At 40.4% G+C, this 19,281-nt stretch overlaps 1 protein-coding gene across 1 annotated transcript in view; it reads right to left on the bottom strand.

Moving 5' to 3' along the window:
- Positions 1 to 554: 554 nt before the first annotated feature.
- KL (klotho) overlaps positions 555 to 19,281 on the bottom strand; it is a 48,571-nt gene continuing 29,844 nt past the window's right edge. Inside the window, exons 2-5 of the mRNA XM_086481874.1 lie at positions 13,199 to 13,709; positions 8,395 to 8,663; positions 4,711 to 5,827; positions 555 to 892 (exon numbers count right to left, since the gene is read on the bottom strand). Of these exons, the coding sequence (XP_086338000.1) occupies positions 555 to 892; positions 4,711 to 5,827; positions 8,395 to 8,663; positions 13,199 to 13,709 (2,235 nt within the window). The remainder of the gene's footprint in view (positions 893 to 4,710; positions 5,828 to 8,394; positions 8,664 to 13,198; positions 13,710 to 19,281) is intronic.

Below are 19,281 nucleotides of genomic sequence, written 5' to 3'. Positions count from 1 at the left end.
ACTTGTGTCCTCCTGTTCTTCCCCCCGCATCTGCTTTAGGAAAGAGGGTGCCCTTTCCCCTGGCACTGCTTTGTGCAATTCTCCTCATCTCTGCTCAGTCATGTTCCCTGGTCCAGTCAGGTGCTGGCTCTGATCAAGCAGCATCAGCACTAGACCCTAATTTGGAGAAGTAAACCATTTTGTTTCTCCCCAGTCTTCTCTTGAAGAATTTCACACTCAGGCTCTTCCATCAGTCCATGTCTTCAAAACATACCCATCCAGCTCAGTGAGGCAAAACCAAGGAGGGAAAAAGCATCTGCTCAACAAAAGGTCCCAGGGAAAGCTGTGAGATAACTCCAACCACAGGAATTGAGGACTGGTCATAAACCAAATGTATTAAACCAGACAAAACAATTTCTGGAAGCCATAAGCTAATAGTCTCTTCTCAATGTCAGTGTCCTGCAGTACCAGGCAATGTAAATGCCTTCCTAGTGCTGAAGCAATCACAACACTGTGCGCTTATTTCGGATTTCCTAGGAGAAAGGGCAATGAGTGATGTATTCAAAGGGGCAGCTCTATTTATACCTTCTTTCTACCCTCTTGGAGTAGTAAGTAATGAAGACTATAGTGACAATAAAAGCAACGAATATGAAAGAGATAAAGGCTAATAATGATTTTCTCGTTCTGAAGAAGTGGCATTCAGGACACGAGGCAATCTCTTCTGGGCACAGCAACTCAGGAGTTTCAGGACCAGGAAAACCGTTATTGTCAATTATTTCTCTGTAATGTTTCATAGAAGGTTTTGCTTCGTATCGATTTGCAACGTAACTGTACAGACCATACTTAGGAGCAGTCTTGTCATTAAAAGAATAGACAAAATATCCTTGCAGGTTAACGCTATCCAAAGTGTAAGCTGCAAAAGAAAACAAAGGGTTGAAGGAATGAATAAACGTCACTTTGGCATTCAAGAGCGGTACCACATGCCAGCACATAAAGGAGGGGCAGGGCGATGTTAACCCCACATCTGCGCTTCTCTTCCCCAAAACAAGGTAAGGCACACGTACGAAGTGTACACCTATGAAGTGTTTCTCATAAAAAGTAAGAATCTGTCAGCCACTGCCAGACAGTGTGATCTGCGAGTATCCTGCAATTTATTTCCTTGTGCTTGGTAAATACAGCTGTGAGTGCACGACTGAGTTTAATGACCAGCATGGAGCCTATCGTGAAAAGCTGGGCTCTTTTTTACGTAAGGAAGTATACAGGTTTTGGTTTTCCTGCACCTGGATTCCTGCAACCTGTTTCTCCAATTGCTCCTTCTCCCTTGCAGAGCATCTCCTGATGGGGACAGCCCAGGAACAGAGGACATCAGGCTGCACCTCTCACTACCAAAGGCACAGTGTCACCAGAGAAAGATGTGTCCATGCTAAGGTCACATACTGGGATATCACCGGGGCAAGCGGAAAGGTTATGCAAATCATAGTCCTCTCTTGTTACTGACCCGAGTTTCTGATCCAAGACGACCTGTATTAGCCTTTATTGAGAACATCCATACTGCTAGCTCGGCTACTGACAGAGGTCAAGCAGCTGGAGCATTCACCTTGAGCCATCAGTCCCGCTTGACAAAACCAATTAATTCACCGTAGCAAATGCAAACTGTAACACTTTTCTCTCTCAAAATCACTATTTTTAACAAATTAAAGCAACGTCTTCTAGCAGATGTACACAGGACTGAAAGCTAACAATTGCTGAATTTTCATAGGCATCTGGAAATAATTCTTTCTGCAGCCACACACAAGACATTTAGCACCTCTAACCTACTTTTCATGTGTAAAATGAAATATTTACCTGCCCTTTTACAGAGCCGTCTCTCAGGATAATTAGTTTGTGTTTGTAAAACTGCCGTGGATTTAATGGTGTTACAGAAATGGTTACTGCTGTTTTCAATTGGCAAAGATGTACTTAAACAGTGTACAAAGCACTTGAAAATATTGCCTCAGTCCAAAGGGTCCTGTACTGTATTCTGGAATCATTTATCTGCACAAACCTGTTGGCTCCCCTGGAACAATGCAGGTGAGAAACATTACACGCACAAACGCTGCCACATGCAGTCCTGAAACCAGCTGGAGGAACAAGGCAGAATAGGAATTTTAAGGTGAGAGCACACATGTACCAAACGCCCTCTTACTCCTCTCCAGCATGACGCTGAGGTAAGGTCAGAAGATTTGTAATTCTTCTCAGTTACTGCACAGGGTCTTGCAGAAAAAATGCAAGTTTTGGAGAAACCCGAATCAGTCACGATGCCAAGGTTAAGTTGCTTGCTCCCTCTGTAAGGACAAGAGGGACAAAAGTGCAACACCAGAGCAGGAAAAGAGAAGAGAATGAAAAAGCTAGCGCTACTGAGGGACCAAACACTATGGAGGAGTATATGATGTCAAAAGTGGGAGAGTGAGCTTTAGGGCAAGTATTATGGCCAGTTAGCAGGGAGACATTCATCCATGCCGAAGAAGGTGGAAAGAAAGGAAAACATAGCCTACACGTGATGATTAAGTTGAAAAACATAGAAGCTATTTCCAGGCTGAATAGAAGAGAGGAGAAGGAAGTGACTGGGGGGATACTGGTACCAGATCAGTACGAATGACAAAGTTCTGTAAAATACAGGGGGATGTGCAGGTGTTCTGCCTAAAGGGAACTGGGAGAAAAGCCCATCCATACACGCTTTGAAAACATAAGTGCCAAGAACTGGTACAGTCTAAAGCGGTAGGGAGAAGCCATATAGAAAAAAGATTGAAACCATAAGCCCAAATATAGCCAAGATATGTTTTTTAACTACAGATGCAGAAATCATGCAGCCAGTGCTTCAAAATGCTGGAGAAGAAACTCTTGGGCACCTGATCTTCAGTAATTCATGAAAGAGGTGGAAATTACAGGGGAGGGAGTAAAAGCCAATACTTAACAGAGTGGACAGGATGACCTAGCAAATTACGGAACTGCCAGCCATCCTTCACTACCTAGCAAAAGAGTGAAATAGATTATATAAGGCTTGATAAATAAGAATTACAGGAGATATATATGATTAAGGCCAATCAGCTTAGCTTTATGAAAAATAAATCTTGTCAAACTAACTTGGCAACTTTTTTATGAGATCAGCAGATCAATAAAAGTAGTGATGTTTGATGTAATATACTTAGAACTTCACAAGGCAACTGACCTGGTATTATATGGCATTTGGATCAAGAAAACAGAATGTTATGAGATCAAGGGGAGCCCATAATGAACCGATTTCAACTGGTCTCAAGCAGAACTAGGAAGTCTAGAAATGTAATTGCAGGTAAGTAAGTGTCACAGTAGGTGTATTTCTATTGTAGTCATGGAGATTGGCTTTTAGCACTAAGATATTTAATGATCTCAAATATATCAGCGACCTGAAAGAAAAGTAAAACTAGTTCTCACAAAGTCTGCAAATAACACAAAGATTAGGGACATAACTTAGCTAGTGTAGCAAGCTTTGCACAAGCAAGCAACTGGCATTTGAACATGACCAAACGTGAGGATGTCAAAGAACAAGCAGATTGTACTTCAGCAGATAGAGTTCTGACAGGGGCTGCAGGAATCTGCAACCGAGTCTGAAATCTCTGTAGATAACCACAGAGTGTGTGTCATCAACCTGCTGCCACCGCCAAAAGGGCTAATGGGCTGCTTAGACGTACCAAAGAGGAGTAAAAGGCTAAGAGGTTACGTTATACCTGCCTGAAATACAGGTGTGGCTGTGGTAGGAACAGTGTGTCCAGGTCTGGGTTTACCCCTCACAAGAAGAATGCTAGCAAATGGGAAAAAGTTTAATAATTGAAAGGTTCTAAATGATATTTTATAGTAAGGGACACAAAGAGCTTTGTCGATGTTATTTATCAAAGAGATAAATGAGAGATAGCTTGTTTTCTGTCTGTGAATGCCTACATGGGTAAAATACGCAGAAACTTAAAACAAAATGGCTTAAAGCTGAAGCTAAAGAAATTAATACTAGAAGTAAGATTTACGTCTATCTATACACACACTTATATACAAAACCAGTAAATAATTACCCACTGCAACAGCTTACAGTGATATGTAGAAGATTCTTCATCAGTAAAAATTATCTCATTCGGGTCTTGTGCTTTTCTTAAAAAACAGCGTCTGTTGCATGACAGGATGACTCAAAGTGCTTCCTTTTTGCCTTATAATTTATGAATCTTTGAGACAGAGAAAAAGACTGGTTTGGGTTCTGAATAGCAGGAAACAGTCCAGGAAATGGCATAATGAGGTAGATAGCTGAATTATTATGAAGATCGCTGTTGGATAAGATACAGAGACAGCTGAGGAACAGAACTCATACCCAGCCCTGAGGCACATCAGTGGAGAGAAGCAACAAAGCAAAAGAACAGTAGAAGTGCAATAAGAAGAAAATCTGACTAACTACATGTGGAGCTACTCACATAACATCTACTTAAATTTCTTGAATTCCCAAAAAAGTTCTTCTGCTGTCTTATGCAGAATATGTGCAAGGTCAGCCTTCGTGAAGTTTAGTAACACCAACCAATTGTAAATTAAAGGAAAAACTACCTGTTATGCTGTAATAACGTCCCATTTATGGAGTACTCTACATAGGATTTCTTTTTTTAAAGTTAAACACACTCTCTATCACAATGTAAACTAATACTGGGATTTGTGACATATAAACCATCTATGGCTCCTTACCTTTTAAAGCTTCATTGATGTAATTCTGGATGTAATACACTCTGAGCTTGTCATGCACCATATTCTGGTCATCGTCAATTCCATTTGCCATAACATAAATTGGGACATTGCCATACTTTGATTTAACCCACTTCAGCAATTTACGCAGTCCCCAGGGCACTACTGCAGCTCTGCTAGGGGAGTGCAGCCATGTGATGTCATTGATCATTTGAACTTCAAGATAGTGGTCATATTTTAGCGCATCTTCTTTCTCCCAGCCCACGAGGGTAGTAGTGTAGTGACTCAAGGCAAAAAAATCAAATGAGCCCTGGATTAACTTCTTTTCATCTTCTGAGAAGTAAGGCAAGTGGAAATTATACAGGTCAACACTGTTTCTTCGGTGAAGCCATGCTCTCATCACCTGTGGGTAGTCCCCATTCCCAAAGATGGGCTCTGCAAGCCAGCCAATGTCAAACTCTAAAATTCTGTCAGCAACTGCTTGGTCATTCCTGGAAAAGGGACAAGCTGGTTCCACCCAGTCGGCTTGCAGAGCTATAGATATTTTGCCCTTCTGAGATCTCCTGAATTCTTTGTCATAAAGATGCCATGCTTTTGCGTGGGCTTTCAACAGGTTGTGCCCTGCAGTGTACGTCAGGTTTTTCACAGGCGGTTCATTCATTGTGATCCAAAATTTGACATGGTCCCCAAGACTTGTAAAGCAGAATTTGGCATAGTCAACAAAAGCCTGAATGGTTTCTGGGTTTTCCCAAGCTCCGTATTTGGCAAGGGAAACTGGAAGCTCTTGATTTTCAGCCATAGGTTGCCATAAAGCAACAACAGGAGTTATGTTAACCCTGAGAAGTTCACTAGCAAAACACTGATAATAATGTACAAGTGTGTGGTTGATTAGAGAAAGGTTACCTAAAGGAAGGATTAAAGACCATTTCAGCGAAAAATGGAAGTGTGTGACATGCATTTCTTGCAGAAGAGAGATCTGGAGCCTGATAGCAGCAAAGTCAACACAGTGACGCTTGCGTTTTGAGGTGAAAACTCCATCCACTTTAATAAGCTTCTTTGTCTGGTAAACATCCCACACATAAACATTAGAGTCAAGAAACTGGGCAGGTGTCGTGTCTACCTAGGTAGAATAAGAAACATACCAGATTCAAGATGTTTGTTCTAGGTAGGTGGGAACATCACAACCATCAGGCACAATACAGTGAAATATGGTAAGTCAAAACACTGCATTTAGCACCTCTCTCGCAGCTCCGATACGGGAACATCTCTGGCTCACACAAATGAATTCATTTTCTGTTAACATGTGACATCAGCAAAGCACCAAATCTATATATCATTTTCATCCTACTTTCCAAACAAGCTTATGCTAATGGTCGCCATGTTTCTACCTTCACCAGATTGCTGCAGTCTGTGTGGGAAGCAAGGGATTGCTCAGGGATAAGGCACTAAGTCTGCAAGAGATCTCCAGAGAAGCAGATCTTCAGCAAAGACTACAGTAATTTTTAATGTTTTTCTTCAAGATTAAGAAGGGCCTACAGAGAGACTGTCTGTTGTAAATTACCCAGTAAGATTCAGTTTCAAGACCACTCCCTGAACGCAGTAAAAGTAATGAATGCAACATCATTTCTGTGTTCAGTTCTTTTCCTGACTATGATGAAAGACGAGCACTGCTCTGCACTTGATTTTTAGCATGCATTTAGATGACAAGCAAAATTTTTCCTTCTTGCTAAAGACATCCTTTTTTATTTAACTCATACTGAACTCATTTCCAAGTTTTTTCAGCAGGCTGTTGATGTCTCAATCAATTTTTTTTCAGCCCTACAAGTAAACCCACTGTATGTCACTTCAACAATAAATGCATTTCCCCTAAGTCTTTAGGGCTTCAGATGTCAGAACTGCCTTTATGACATACTGACACAATAGAAGATGAGCTTCTCAGGGTCCCACAGAACTGTACTTTCACTTTTTAACGAATACCACAAACACAGTAAGGACTAGAAAAATAGAAACGTGAATTACTTAAAATAATACACAGTGCAAAATCTCCTCATTCACACTCTGGTGTAACTCTTACAAGACAGATCCAAACTACAAGATACTGGTACCACATGGGTTTGTCATTTTTTCCCTTTTTTTTTTTTTTTTTTTCCCTTTGGTGCATGGTTTCCCCCTGAGTTCAGATTTCCTTGTCCTGCCCTCTGTTTGAAAAGCAGGTGTCAGCCTACAACCAGTGTTCAACTTGTAGCTGAGGCTCTGCAGACTGTATAAAGACGCTGCTGAAAATCAGTTGCTATTTTCTCCGGAGAGGTCAGTACTGTGCTTATGGAAGAAAGTAATAAAAACCAGCATGTCTGAGGGAAATTGCTTTTCTAGAGAATTGCCCCTTGTAGATTACTAAAGCATGCATTGCCACTAATACTGTGGGAACGCTGTCAAAAGAGTTTTTCCACTGTGATGCATCTACAAATCACACTACCTAAGCCTTACAGCACAAAACGTTTGAATGGCCTTTTGAAATGAAAATATTCAGCTTTGAAGGTTTTGGGGATGGGAGGGATTTTTTAACTGTCTTAGGCTGACTGACTCTGCAATTTTACAGCTGTTATTGATCCCACATGCATCAGCTCCATTTCCAATCCCTAATCTATCTGGGAGCTAGGAGGATAATGACTGTTGAGTTTTCTTGGAAATCGATGTACCAGGTGAGGAGGCTGCAGTATTTTTGAAGAGAACAAAGTCAGATGTTACTTTTGGAGTGAGAAAAAACAAACAAGCCCCCTATACTCTTGCCTTAAGAAAGATTCTGTCTTTGTGGAAAATCTAAATTAAAAATTCTGTTCTTGGATCAAGCCTCGGCGTTGAATTTAACTACACCTCTTTATAGTGGTTAGAGAAGCCCTGCAAGCCAAAACAGCATCTGAGAATTACAGAGCCAAACTGTTAGAGACCATAACTAAGCTACAACTTTTACTCAAGCTATGAAGCCTTAAAATTTGAAACATTCTCCCAAAGTGTCAGGTTTAGTTGAAACAAAGAGTGAGAGCTATGAACTGCATCCATGATCTAGCTAGGTGCTATCCAGGGGCACTGCAGGTTTCCGTCAGACACAGTACTACACAAAATGAAAAGAAGGAATACAGAAATTTCATCTACTTTTCTTCACACAAAAGCCCTCAAACAACGGTACCAGGATATATATGCCTAAGATGTAGAAACATGTCACTGGAGTTTTAAGAGCTTTCAGGAAGTTTTCTCAAACATATGTTATCACAGCAGACAAATCTATTACCATTAAAATCATGGACATGAAAAAGCAGTAATATTTCCCATTTCATAGACTAGGACATCTGGAAATATACTTTCGCAGATCTAATCAACTTCCATTTGAAAAGGACTGACTTCCAGCAACTGATCACAAAACACGTCTAGGGAAGATGAGCACCAGACCCCTACGTTTTTCTAAAATGTTATTTATTGAATGTCAATGTGACTGGATCTCCTTGGTCACATGCAGAAAGTCTACTGAAGACTGAAAGTTACAGTGTTTAGCACAAAAGCCTTGTACCCATCTCCTTGCAGCACTGTGGTAATATATACAGGCAAAGACACTCTATCCAGCAAATTTATCAATATGAACTTGTGCACTGATCTGGCTGGACAGCCTACTGGCTTTCTCATCAGACTCACCTGAATGTAGTTGTCAACAATTCCCCAAGCAAAGCCACAGGGAAAAATACCTTCTATGGGCTGGTTTTCCGGCAAAGGTGGGAAGCCATTTTTTTCTATCAGCTTTTGATAGAACAAGACAGAAGATTTGGGCATCAACTTCTTGTCATGGCTTTGAAAGTCAACATAAAACAATCCACGTCGAATGCTGTATCCTCTGTGCCATTCAAAGCCATCCAGGAGGGACCAGACTGTGTAGCCAAACACATTAACTCCATCGTACCGGATGGCTGAGAAAAGAACAAACCCAAACTTATCACTGTGCTCATTTTTCCTCTGTAGCTTACACCGTATCAGCAATGTTTGTGGTGTTCATGTGTCAGAACAATGCAATAGGTCAGATAAGCATCTTGGCACCTGCCTCAAAGCCCGTTCAGGGAAGATATTTCAACTGCACTCAGGGAGCTGCCAGGTCATGGGTGCACTGTGCAAGTCAGTAGAGGTACCTGGCTTGGCTTTGAACAAGGCAAATCTAGAAAGAGAAGCAGTGCAGCAGTGGTTTGAGCAGTGCTAATCAGGCATGCCAAACCTCAGTCTCGGAGCAGAGCACGCAACACTTGAGCCATTTGCAGCAACTGAGCCAGTAACTGCATTGCCCTGCACTCTCTTAAGCACGCACTGCAGCTCACTCCGAGGCAGCTTAAGTGCCATTAATGCAGCACGATCCTGTATGCAAACGAAAGTTACACTCTTTTTTTTTCTCCTCCCCCTCCACTACAAATACATGTTGAAAAAACCCTGACAACGCTTTTGGTGTGCTGTTGAATTTTTAATACCACACATTTTAAGCAGAAGTGACAATGCAGGAAGACCCTCTTTATCTGATAATTCTGTTTCTTTACATCATTTATGGCATAGCATTTTCCAGCTTAAATATTTAAGGGTTTCTAAAAATATGCGTATGTTCTAAGTCAACTGTTTGACTTTAAAGAATCACCACAGACTTTGAAGGTTAATATCAGGTCTACTGGCATGTTGGTATTGCAGCATTACAGTTTTAAGATTCCAAATGATACTCAGTTCTAGTCGTATTAAATACTGAGATTCAGCAAAATGTTCCTGGGCAAGGCTCAACTTCAGGAAAGCACAAAGGAGTGTACTTATTTTAATTACATAATTAGACCCACCCTAATTCAGCAATGCATTTAAGCACATTCTTAAATGTTCTTTTGAACTGAAGTTTGGCTCTGTAGCCAGCAGAGTTTATCTTTATTACTCACCATCTTGTGTCAACGCAAACCGGTTACTGACTGAACATAATATTTTCCAGCCTAGTAACACTGAAAGCGTTATTTCAGGCAACCAGAATATCAAAGTCCTATTTTCCTTGTTTTATTAATGTACCTCATTATAATCAGTTATGAAGGACCACATGGATTCGTGATATTTGAATCAATTAAATTAACTGCGGTTAAATAAGCAATGTATTTGGCCCACTCTCTATCAGAGGTCATGAGAAAATGTCTAAGGAAATGGAATATTTCTCCTCCTAAAGGCATCGTTCTTTTATGTCTGGCAAATGCCAGTATTTTTCTAACCTCTGCATGCATCCATGATGACATGTGCCGTACCAGCAGAGTAAAGGCCAACACGGGTCCACTTTGTGAACTGGCCTCAGTGAGAATTTCCCTTTGAACAGCATCTTGCCCCTTCTGTAAGTCATCACACAGCACTCCCACGCTTCCTGAGCACCTCATAAAACTCTCCTAAAATCCTTCTTTACAAATGTATTAACTTTTAAGCATCACCTATGAAAGAAGCAACTGGAAAATTTTTTGGAAGTTCCAAAAAGTTTGGAAGTCTCAAACACAGTATCCCACACAGATTGCATGTTACTGAAAAACCACAATGAAAATCATTGTCTTTTTTTTTTCTTTTCTTTCTCCTTTGTCTCCCCTCTTTTTGATGTCTGTTGGTGTGCAAGCCAGGCTGACTGAAAACTAAACTGTTTAAAATGTGCTACTCTGCCAGAAGTGGGTTAAAAATTAAATAGCAGTTCAGCTTACGCTCTGTTCAGCTGACTACTATAGAAATAGTCCAGGGAAACATGGCAGACCCATAAGCATCAAATACAGATCCTTAAAACCCTCTGCTCCGCTACTGTCCAATCCCAGGGCATGAAGGTGATATGTGTGAAGCCCGCAGCCCCTGCTTCCACGTGGAAGATGCCCATGGATCTATGTTTTGCTTCTGGACATACATGAAAATAGCTTGGTCCTGACCTGTCAGGAGCCTGGCTGTTCCTGTTCTCCTCAGGAGTCTTTGAATTCAGACCTGCTGACTCCCCAGGTAATGACCTAACCCCTTGGGTAGTCAACAAGGCACACAGGAGTTTGCATGCCCTCCTGATCAACCTGCTCCATTTCACAAGGGACAATCAATTTATTTGTTGCACCAGAGACAGAGCAGGGAATTGAATATTTCCCTAGAGTAAGTGGTTAGATACCCACCCGGGTGAGAAGATATCTCCAAACAACTAGCAGCTCTAATTAATATTTAACTACTTTATATTACAGCTCTCTTTACCCTATTCAACTCTAAACGGTATTTGGCAAAAAAAAAGAAAGGTCAATAATAGTAAAGAGTAAAAGGATTTAAGGCTGTGAATCCCAAATAAAAGGACCTTTTCCCAGAGCCAAATAAAAAATAAAAATGTACGGAGCTTGTCTACAGCATGCAGTGTCAGAATGGACATCTACATTAGCACTTCAACTGAAATCAGGAACACACTTTTGAGCAAATCTCCCTCAGCACATTTTGGTTCACATCACAGAGTGGTCTCAGGATGCATGACCTGGGTTCCTTTGGTGTGAAGTTAATCCAGAAATGGGCTTTAGGAATGCACACAGTGTGGACACCAGGCCCTCAACACCAACCCTTTGTACTCTACAGACTTGCTCTGACAGGGCTGCACCTATTTGTTAACGTAGATACAGAAATAAGCAGTTTTGTCTGAAACAGTGTACATACACAAACAGACAAAGATACTGGCCAGATCAAGGAAGCAGCACATGTATGTGGACCTGGGTCTAAATTAATTATCCTTGCTTCTCAGTGCTACAGCTGCAATGCCATTTTACTGCCCCATGACTGCTGGAGGGAATGTCAGGGTAAACAGTGCACGAATCTCCACATTACAGTGCTTTATTGCACTGGATAGACATGTCCTAAGTCTCTGAAAGAGACAACATGTGCCTTTGTTGATGGTCTTTAACGTTGTCCAACAAGACAGCTCACAGCAAACACAATGTCTTTTGTGGATCTTTCTCAACTAAATTCCTCTAGGTATTGCACAGAGAAGTTTGGTATTTACATTGGATTTTGCAGATTCTAACAGCAGAAGATTTGGGTGCAATAATTTTTATCATAATGATGGCAAAGTCCCTTCTGCAAATCTAGTGTGTCTCTGTTTTTTTTTTTTCTGTAAAAAGTTTAGCCAAATGTTAGTATTCTTAAGTTAATACAAGACTGTCATATTGTTGTTGCTGTTATTATTATTTACTGAGTGGCACATTAAAAGGAAAGAAACTCTGTAAATTGAGATTGTTTCCAGCCACCTGTGATTAAAAGGCAGATCCATGTATCTACACCCAACAATTTACAAACTAAGCAGAAATATGGGTAACAGGAATATGACTCTTTCATGAAGATAAGCACTTCATGCAAACTAGTAATACTGTACTTGCAACAGTTAGTAACTGTTTTTCATTCCACTCTTCCCATTTTGGATGCACTGGCTCATGTATTTATTCACCTTTTAATTATTTGCAATAATGATATTTCTGGAATAGCAGATGAAACGAAAATGGGAATCCTCTGCATCTTCACAAGTGCTGAGAATGAAATGAAAGCCATTTTTGCTGCTGCTCTGTACGAAAAAGGCAAGTTACGCAATGGCTATCTTGTCTGAACTAATAGTTACAATAATACCGTTTTTAAAACCAGAACAGTAAACTGTAGACAAGTAAATCAATTATTAAATTGTAAATCAAGAAATTGAAAGACAATGGAAGTTGAAATGGGAATGTCAACAACTTACTAGGTGACTACTAGGATTGAAAAAATCTGGTTTGCCACAACAAAATGGGAAAATAGAAAATAACTCTCATACAAGGTAGTGTATTTCTCCTACTGTTTGGAAAAAATAATAGATTAACAACTTAAATAATTTAGATTATATAACCGCTAACATTCAGTTCTCCTCAAATTGATGTAAAATCAGACTATTGTGATTGATGTCCAGAGCTGTACCAATGTAAAATTTGTGCAAGGGCAACACTGAGACAGAATGAAAAGGTTCCAATTTTTTCATTTAACAATGTATTCTTTCAGCCTTCTGTTTTCTTCAGAGGAACTCCTATTGCATAGTATTTACCTTCCCACATATATATTCTTACATTTTGTACAGATGCATTCATACATCTAAGATACGGAAAACAACTATTAATAAGTAACATGGTAAGTTCCTAAGTCCATTGACTGTATAGTTCACACGTTTTGCACTTCCACCAAAGACAGCAGAAAGTTTCCTACTGGCTTCAAAGACAGCAGCATCAAGCTCACCAAATGCCATGTGCAGATATCATGGGTCTTCAAGAGCTGAAAAGAACAAACCCAGGAAAGATATTTGAAGTCTCATTTCACAAGTGCCAAGATGAATGTTAAAGACTAAAATTAGTTTTCACCCTGGTCCTTTAACATGTCTCTGGTGCCTATTTTGCATTATGATTTTGTCAAGAGCATATTAATACAACCTCGGTCCTACCTTTTAAAGTTTCCATAATGAACTTTTTGAGATAGTAAATATATTTGGCATCATCTCTCTTGGTGCTACCAGAAACAAACCAGCTGTTCTCCACAATGAATATTTGGGGGTTGTTATATTCACTGCTTATCCAGTAAAGGAGCTGCCTCAGGCTTATTGATTCCAACTGCTGGAATTTCACGTGGGAGTCCAAGAGCTGGAAACTCAGAGTAGCTCCAAAAGAAAGAGCAAAGAAGTCTGCTGTTCCCTTGATATACTTCTTCTCAGTTTCACTGAATTCGGGCAACAGAGATGAGAGGTTGCTCCTCATGCTCTCTGGATAGTCACCATCAATAAATATGGGCTTAGCAAACCAGCCGAGCACAAAATCAAGGGATTTTTGACAGTCTTTAATGTTTTTTTCAGTCATACGTTGAGGTTTTATCCAGTGGGAGCTAAGGGCAATGGACACTTTTCCTCTTTGAGTTGGACGAAAATGGTCATTGTAGAGATGCCAGACTTTAGCATGGGCCTGTTGAAAAGAAAGACTGTAATTAATGCACCTGAAATTCCATTTTAAGTAACATAATTAGTCTCAAGTACTGATGCCCAGTGTCATGTAGTAACCACATAAACATGGCATTTGAGGGCTCAGCCTTATTCATTCATCAGCAGTTTACATCTCCTAAATTAACTTTTCTTTAATACCGTATTAATACCATACCTCAACCAGAAATGTTGAGTTGGTCGGGGAAAACAGCATCTCAGTTTTCCATGAGACACTATTCCAGGCACCGAACACATTTTTAGTCAGATACCTTTATTAACCTTTATTACTGAGTTCAGCTATACTTCCAGTATTTACAAAAATGAAAATGCATTTAACTAAACATGTTTCAAAGTATGCTTTCATTATAGGAATATAACTTTATCTGTAGATTCACAGATATATAAAGAAGAAAGGTCTGTTCTTAAGAACTGCTCAGATATCTCAAATAACACAAGACAAAGAAATACGCTTGAACTTATCCCTCTTTGAACCAGAACATACTGTATAAAAAAACTACCAATCTGGATTTGAAAAAGTCTGGCGAAAAAAAAATTACCACAGCTCCTGAAAAATTATTCCAGTAATTCAGTTTAATTTGTTTTATTAAAAATTGCTATTTACCTCTAGCATCAGATTTCAACCACTTGTCTTGGTATAATTTTATCTGCTACTGTGAGGATATCTTTTCTACCAAATTTCTTTCCCGTGATCTTACAGAGTCAGTTGAAACAGTCTCTTAATGTTCCCTTTGAAAGCTAAATAGATTAAGTTCCTGGAGCCTTGCGTTATCTTCAGGCATACCTTCAAGCTCTCTAACCATTCTCACTGCTCTCCTCTGATTCTCTTCCAATTTGTCATCATCTGTCTTAACTGCAGAAGCAGAATTGGACATAATATGCCAGTGGTAGCCTTGCCAGCAGTAAAACCAGAGACAATTTAATACACTATTTCTGCTTATGTGGCCATAGCATTACGCTGTGAGCATATGCCCATCTAAACTACCATGTCTCTAGAGCCCTTCACCATCTAAAACATTTTTTTTTCTTTGCACCTAGCTTATCAAAGAATTTTGACTGGTCTGTAAATCAACAACCCATCTTCTTGTCATCTGCACATTAGCAGAAATTGTAATGCTTTTTTCTAGGTCATTTATAAAAAGGTGAAAAATATGAGATCTATTCATTAGAATAAAGCCAACTTAATAACTATTCCCACTTTACATCTGCATTTTGAGACTTATCAGTTACTATTTGTTCATACGTACTGTGATGACACAAACCACTATTCTTGCCATACAAAACCACAGATGTGATGAATATATATGACAGATTATTAATCAAAATGTCACATGCATTTTAGCCATCCTTGGAATATAAGCCATATAGAAAGACTTGTAATTCCACTCCATGCAGTTGGTATGTTGGCAAATTTTATCACTAATTTATTGATAGCTGCTGTTCAGTTTCCTTTTCATACACTCTTACCATTCGGGCTTTGAACCACAATGATTTCCAGTTGCCAGCATCACTAGGAACATTAAGCAATTAAGATTATTAATAATTTTTGAAACAGACACTGTTAATTACCCAGGAAAAATAATGAATTCTATCATTCTACTGTTCTTTCAGAGTTTCAATTCTCACTGCTGGGAGAAAAACAATTGGAAGTGAAGGACAACTAAAGGTAAGATCAATAATCAAGGCTCAGTTCAGCTGCTCCCATAGAGAAACCTGCTACCTTTGAGTCATCATGGGGTATATAAAATATCTGTGCAGATCTGACACTGGCTCTAGAGAAGACTAGACTCATGCACTCTTGGAGTGGTCACCAAAACCTGAAAAGAATGGTACACACCTATGTGTGTGTATCTGAATCAAGCTCTTAGCTGAAAACTTCAATGTACATGCTTTCATTTACAATACATCAATACCTCAAACGAATGTGATGCAGTCCTATCATCTGTCTATATTAATACAATGGATTTTGATGCTAGTGAGAAACTAAATATAGAAACCACTTCAAAGTCTCATGTCAAAAATGAGAGCTGACCTAAGCACAGACTTAATTTTACTTGACACAGAAGCTCCATTACGCTGATGAAGAACAAAAGACATTATGCATCATCCAAAATGCTACACACCCAGCACTTTAAACATGATTTTTAAATTCCATTGGGAACAAATGTGCCACCACTTGCAACTCAAATTCGCACACTGAAATTTTCCCTCATAAAGGTGCATATATTCTTCCTCTGTCGGACCTGACTCGTCGCCAGATTTCCTGTCTCAAATGTCAAGATACCACCATGCACACTCTTAAACATGCAATTTCATCTCTGTCATCTGCACTTGCAAGTATGCTGCCCACCCATAAAGCACCTTGAGGACTGTGGAGGAGGACTTGCCCCATAACTTAGTCCTCCTTATTCCTGTCAGTGGAGAGAGATCTTCCAGCATTTTAGTAGCTTTGATTCTGCCATGAAGAAAGAAGAAAGGTTATCCCTCTACACAGATAAGGAGGCACTGTTGCAATGAAAAAATATGAAGTGTAACAATGTGTGATTACCTCACTCGACTTTACTTTCCAAGCAAGTCATCTGGTCTACCCCTATAGAAAATGAGAAGGCTGTTGTCTACGTTATGCAGGATGAGTCACTCTTTGGGAGTCCATCTCCACTGATGACAGACGAATCCTGTTACTCAGTTTAGACAAGACATGTTCCACAGATAGATGAAAGCAGGCGAGAAGAAGTCCACTTAAATGTCTGCCCTCTGGAGTGTGCATGAAGTAGAATTATATTATTTCCATAAAAAAAACAACTAAACATAGAAAATAGTGCATCAAGTCCCCAGGCTCTGTGGATCTAGATTAATGAAGTAGTTCAAAACCACATAAAAATAAAGCTGGAAGAAGCCAGTGACAGAGCAGAGAGTTTCTATGGAAATCTGGGACAGAATTAATTTGTCTAAAATTAGGTGTCTAATGCAGTTTTAGAGACTTCAGAGTATTCCAGCCTGAATTCCAGACAGCTTCAGAAAGCTGTGAGTCTCCCACAAATCCTAAGTCATATCTCTCAGCTCCACAGAGATATCTGGGACACTACAGAATGTGCTGAATGATAATTTGTACCTATATTTATCTTCAGGCAAATGAAGCCTACTCCTAGGGTGGGACTCATTTTGAACTGAAGACACCTTATATTTTGCTGTCCACACGTGAGCTAGATGCCCAAGCTCCCACTATAGGCAATGGAGATCTCAGGCTCCACTCAGCTGCCTGAACATCTTGCCTTTTGTCCTGGTTTGGGCTAAATCAGAACTAATTCTGTTTTAGTGCTTTAACTTTTCAGTGAAGTCTCCTCTAACTAACGGCACTTTCTGAAACAGCAGCACGTTTTTCCAGACAGTGACTGCTCCTAGCAGTGATAAGGCCTGATGTTTATAGTTTGTACCAAGGAATGATGTGCAGAAAGGCCTTTGTTTATACTTGTTCTTGTATAGTGACCAAGGTCACTGCTAAATCTTGTACTCCGTGTTGGGGTGCTGGGAGTGAAAAGGGTCACACCTACAGGGAGGAGCAAACTGGACAGGTGACCCAAACCTGACCGACATAGTATTCCATCCCATATACATGATATTCAGTATAAAGCTGAGAGACCATGAGGGTCTCGCACTCTTGCTCTCTTCTTCGATGGCCGACATCTGAGGAGGACTCTGTCTATCCTTCTGTCGTCAATCCCGATCCGTGCATCCCTGAATCCAGTGCCTGAGTCCAGCTCCTGCAGCCCGTCCCTGTCCGCTGCCGAGTCCAGCCTGGGACTGCCCCAGTGCCAGCCCTGCAGCGTGGTGGTGACGTATCGTCATCAGGGTGGGGGGGGTTGGGTTCGGTATTGGTTTTGTATATATTTGTACATATTGTATATATTTCATTATTTCCTTATTCTTATTATTATCTTTTCTTTTATTGTTATTGTTTCATTAAAGCTGTTTTAGTTTTCTTTTCCAAACCGTAAAGTCTCTCTCCCTTGTTCTCTTTCCTTTTCCCTTTTGGGAGGGGAGAGGGGTGAATAGAGAGCATCTGTTATTCGTTAGTGGCTGGCCCAGCCTCAAACCATGACACCTTTCCAGAACAATACAGACCTAGGTCACATCTACCATTTCCACATAGATGTCCTAAACAGCTTGGGAAGTCTCACATGGCACAATTTATACTGAGCTAATGGGATCCCACTCCAAGTCAATCTACTCAATGGAGTCTAGTGACCAATTCCCCAGCACAGCACAACATCCATATCATTGCACTCAGCAGGACCACTACCTAGGTCCCAATAACACTACGGATTAGCAGTAGGATTTAATGCAGGTGCCTAGACCCTTTTGAGATGCCTTACCTGAGTGAGGCTGGCAGACACAATTCAGGACCCAATGGGAGACCTTGGTCTTCTGCAGCAGCAACTGGAGGCCAGACAGAATATCGCAGCATAGCTCAAATGACACTATACCTCTGCTGGGACAACCGAAACCTTCCAGATGTCTATTATGTGTAACGGGAGTTTAGCCTCCCAGATCATGTGCACAGAAAACAAGGAGGAACCAACCTGCCATCAGCTCCTTTATATTTACCTGAAATCCTCCTTCCTGAACTCAGTGACTTACTTATTGGTACCTATTTTCAGTTCATAGCTGACTAGGATTAAGATCATGGCAATCCACACTTCAGTACTTTTAGTGACACACAGCATGGTGACCCCATGTCCCTGGTTTTGCAAGGTGCTGAGGGGTCTTACTTTGCTCCTTGTTCACTCAGGCAGGTGTGTACTGCTGATAGATCACTTGGCTTGACTGGAAAACCTTACTAAAAGAAGGCTGGTTACAAACTGGCTCTAGGAAGGGTTATGCAGTCACCCATGTGACATGAGCAGAACTAACTGCTAAAACCTGTGTGCTGGTTTCCAGGGTGCTGAATCTGGGTAGTCTTGTCATTATTACTTGTATTCGGAGAGTAGCATCTATTGTTAGATACCAAACACTTGACTGACACCTTTTTGGGGGATACTACCCTATATTCTTGAACCTGCTCAGACTTGAGCTAAGCTGGTATTAGGAAAGCTGCAGATCAGGATGGGTGCTCTCTGTGCTTAATAGAGTCTATTTTTCAGGAACAGACTATCAGGAAAGCTTTTAAACAGCATTTACGTTACTCTTAAAATGCTTTCATCACTAAGAAAATCATGAAGTTCTGTATCACCATGAAATTGAAAAAAAGTCTCAAGACATAGCTTGCCTTTAGCTAAGTCCATTTGAATGTCTGCACTGCAGTCATGTTTCAGCCTCTAACACAGCCCTGTTTTCAAATTGATACGTTCTTCCCCTGACTTTCCCACCCAATAGACCTGTTTGGACCACATTCTACCTATACTCAAATCATGAAATTCTGATATTTGTCATGTTTCATGAGCCTTAAAGAGATCTCTGTGTGAGTCAAAGTCAGTAATGCCAAAATCAAGCCTTGATGAAGTGTCAAATACGTTTCCAAGGCAGAAAAGCCTCCTGCA

Source organism: Leptosomus discolor, chromosome 1 (genome assembly GCF_034619465.1).
Source record: "Leptosomus discolor isolate bLepDis1 chromosome 1, bLepDis1.hap2, whole genome shotgun sequence".
NCBI lineage: Eukaryota > Metazoa > Chordata > Aves > Leptosomiformes > Leptosomidae > Leptosomus > Leptosomus discolor.
Note: the sequence above shows the minus strand (reverse complement) of the source record. Positions and strands in the feature narration are given on the sequence as shown.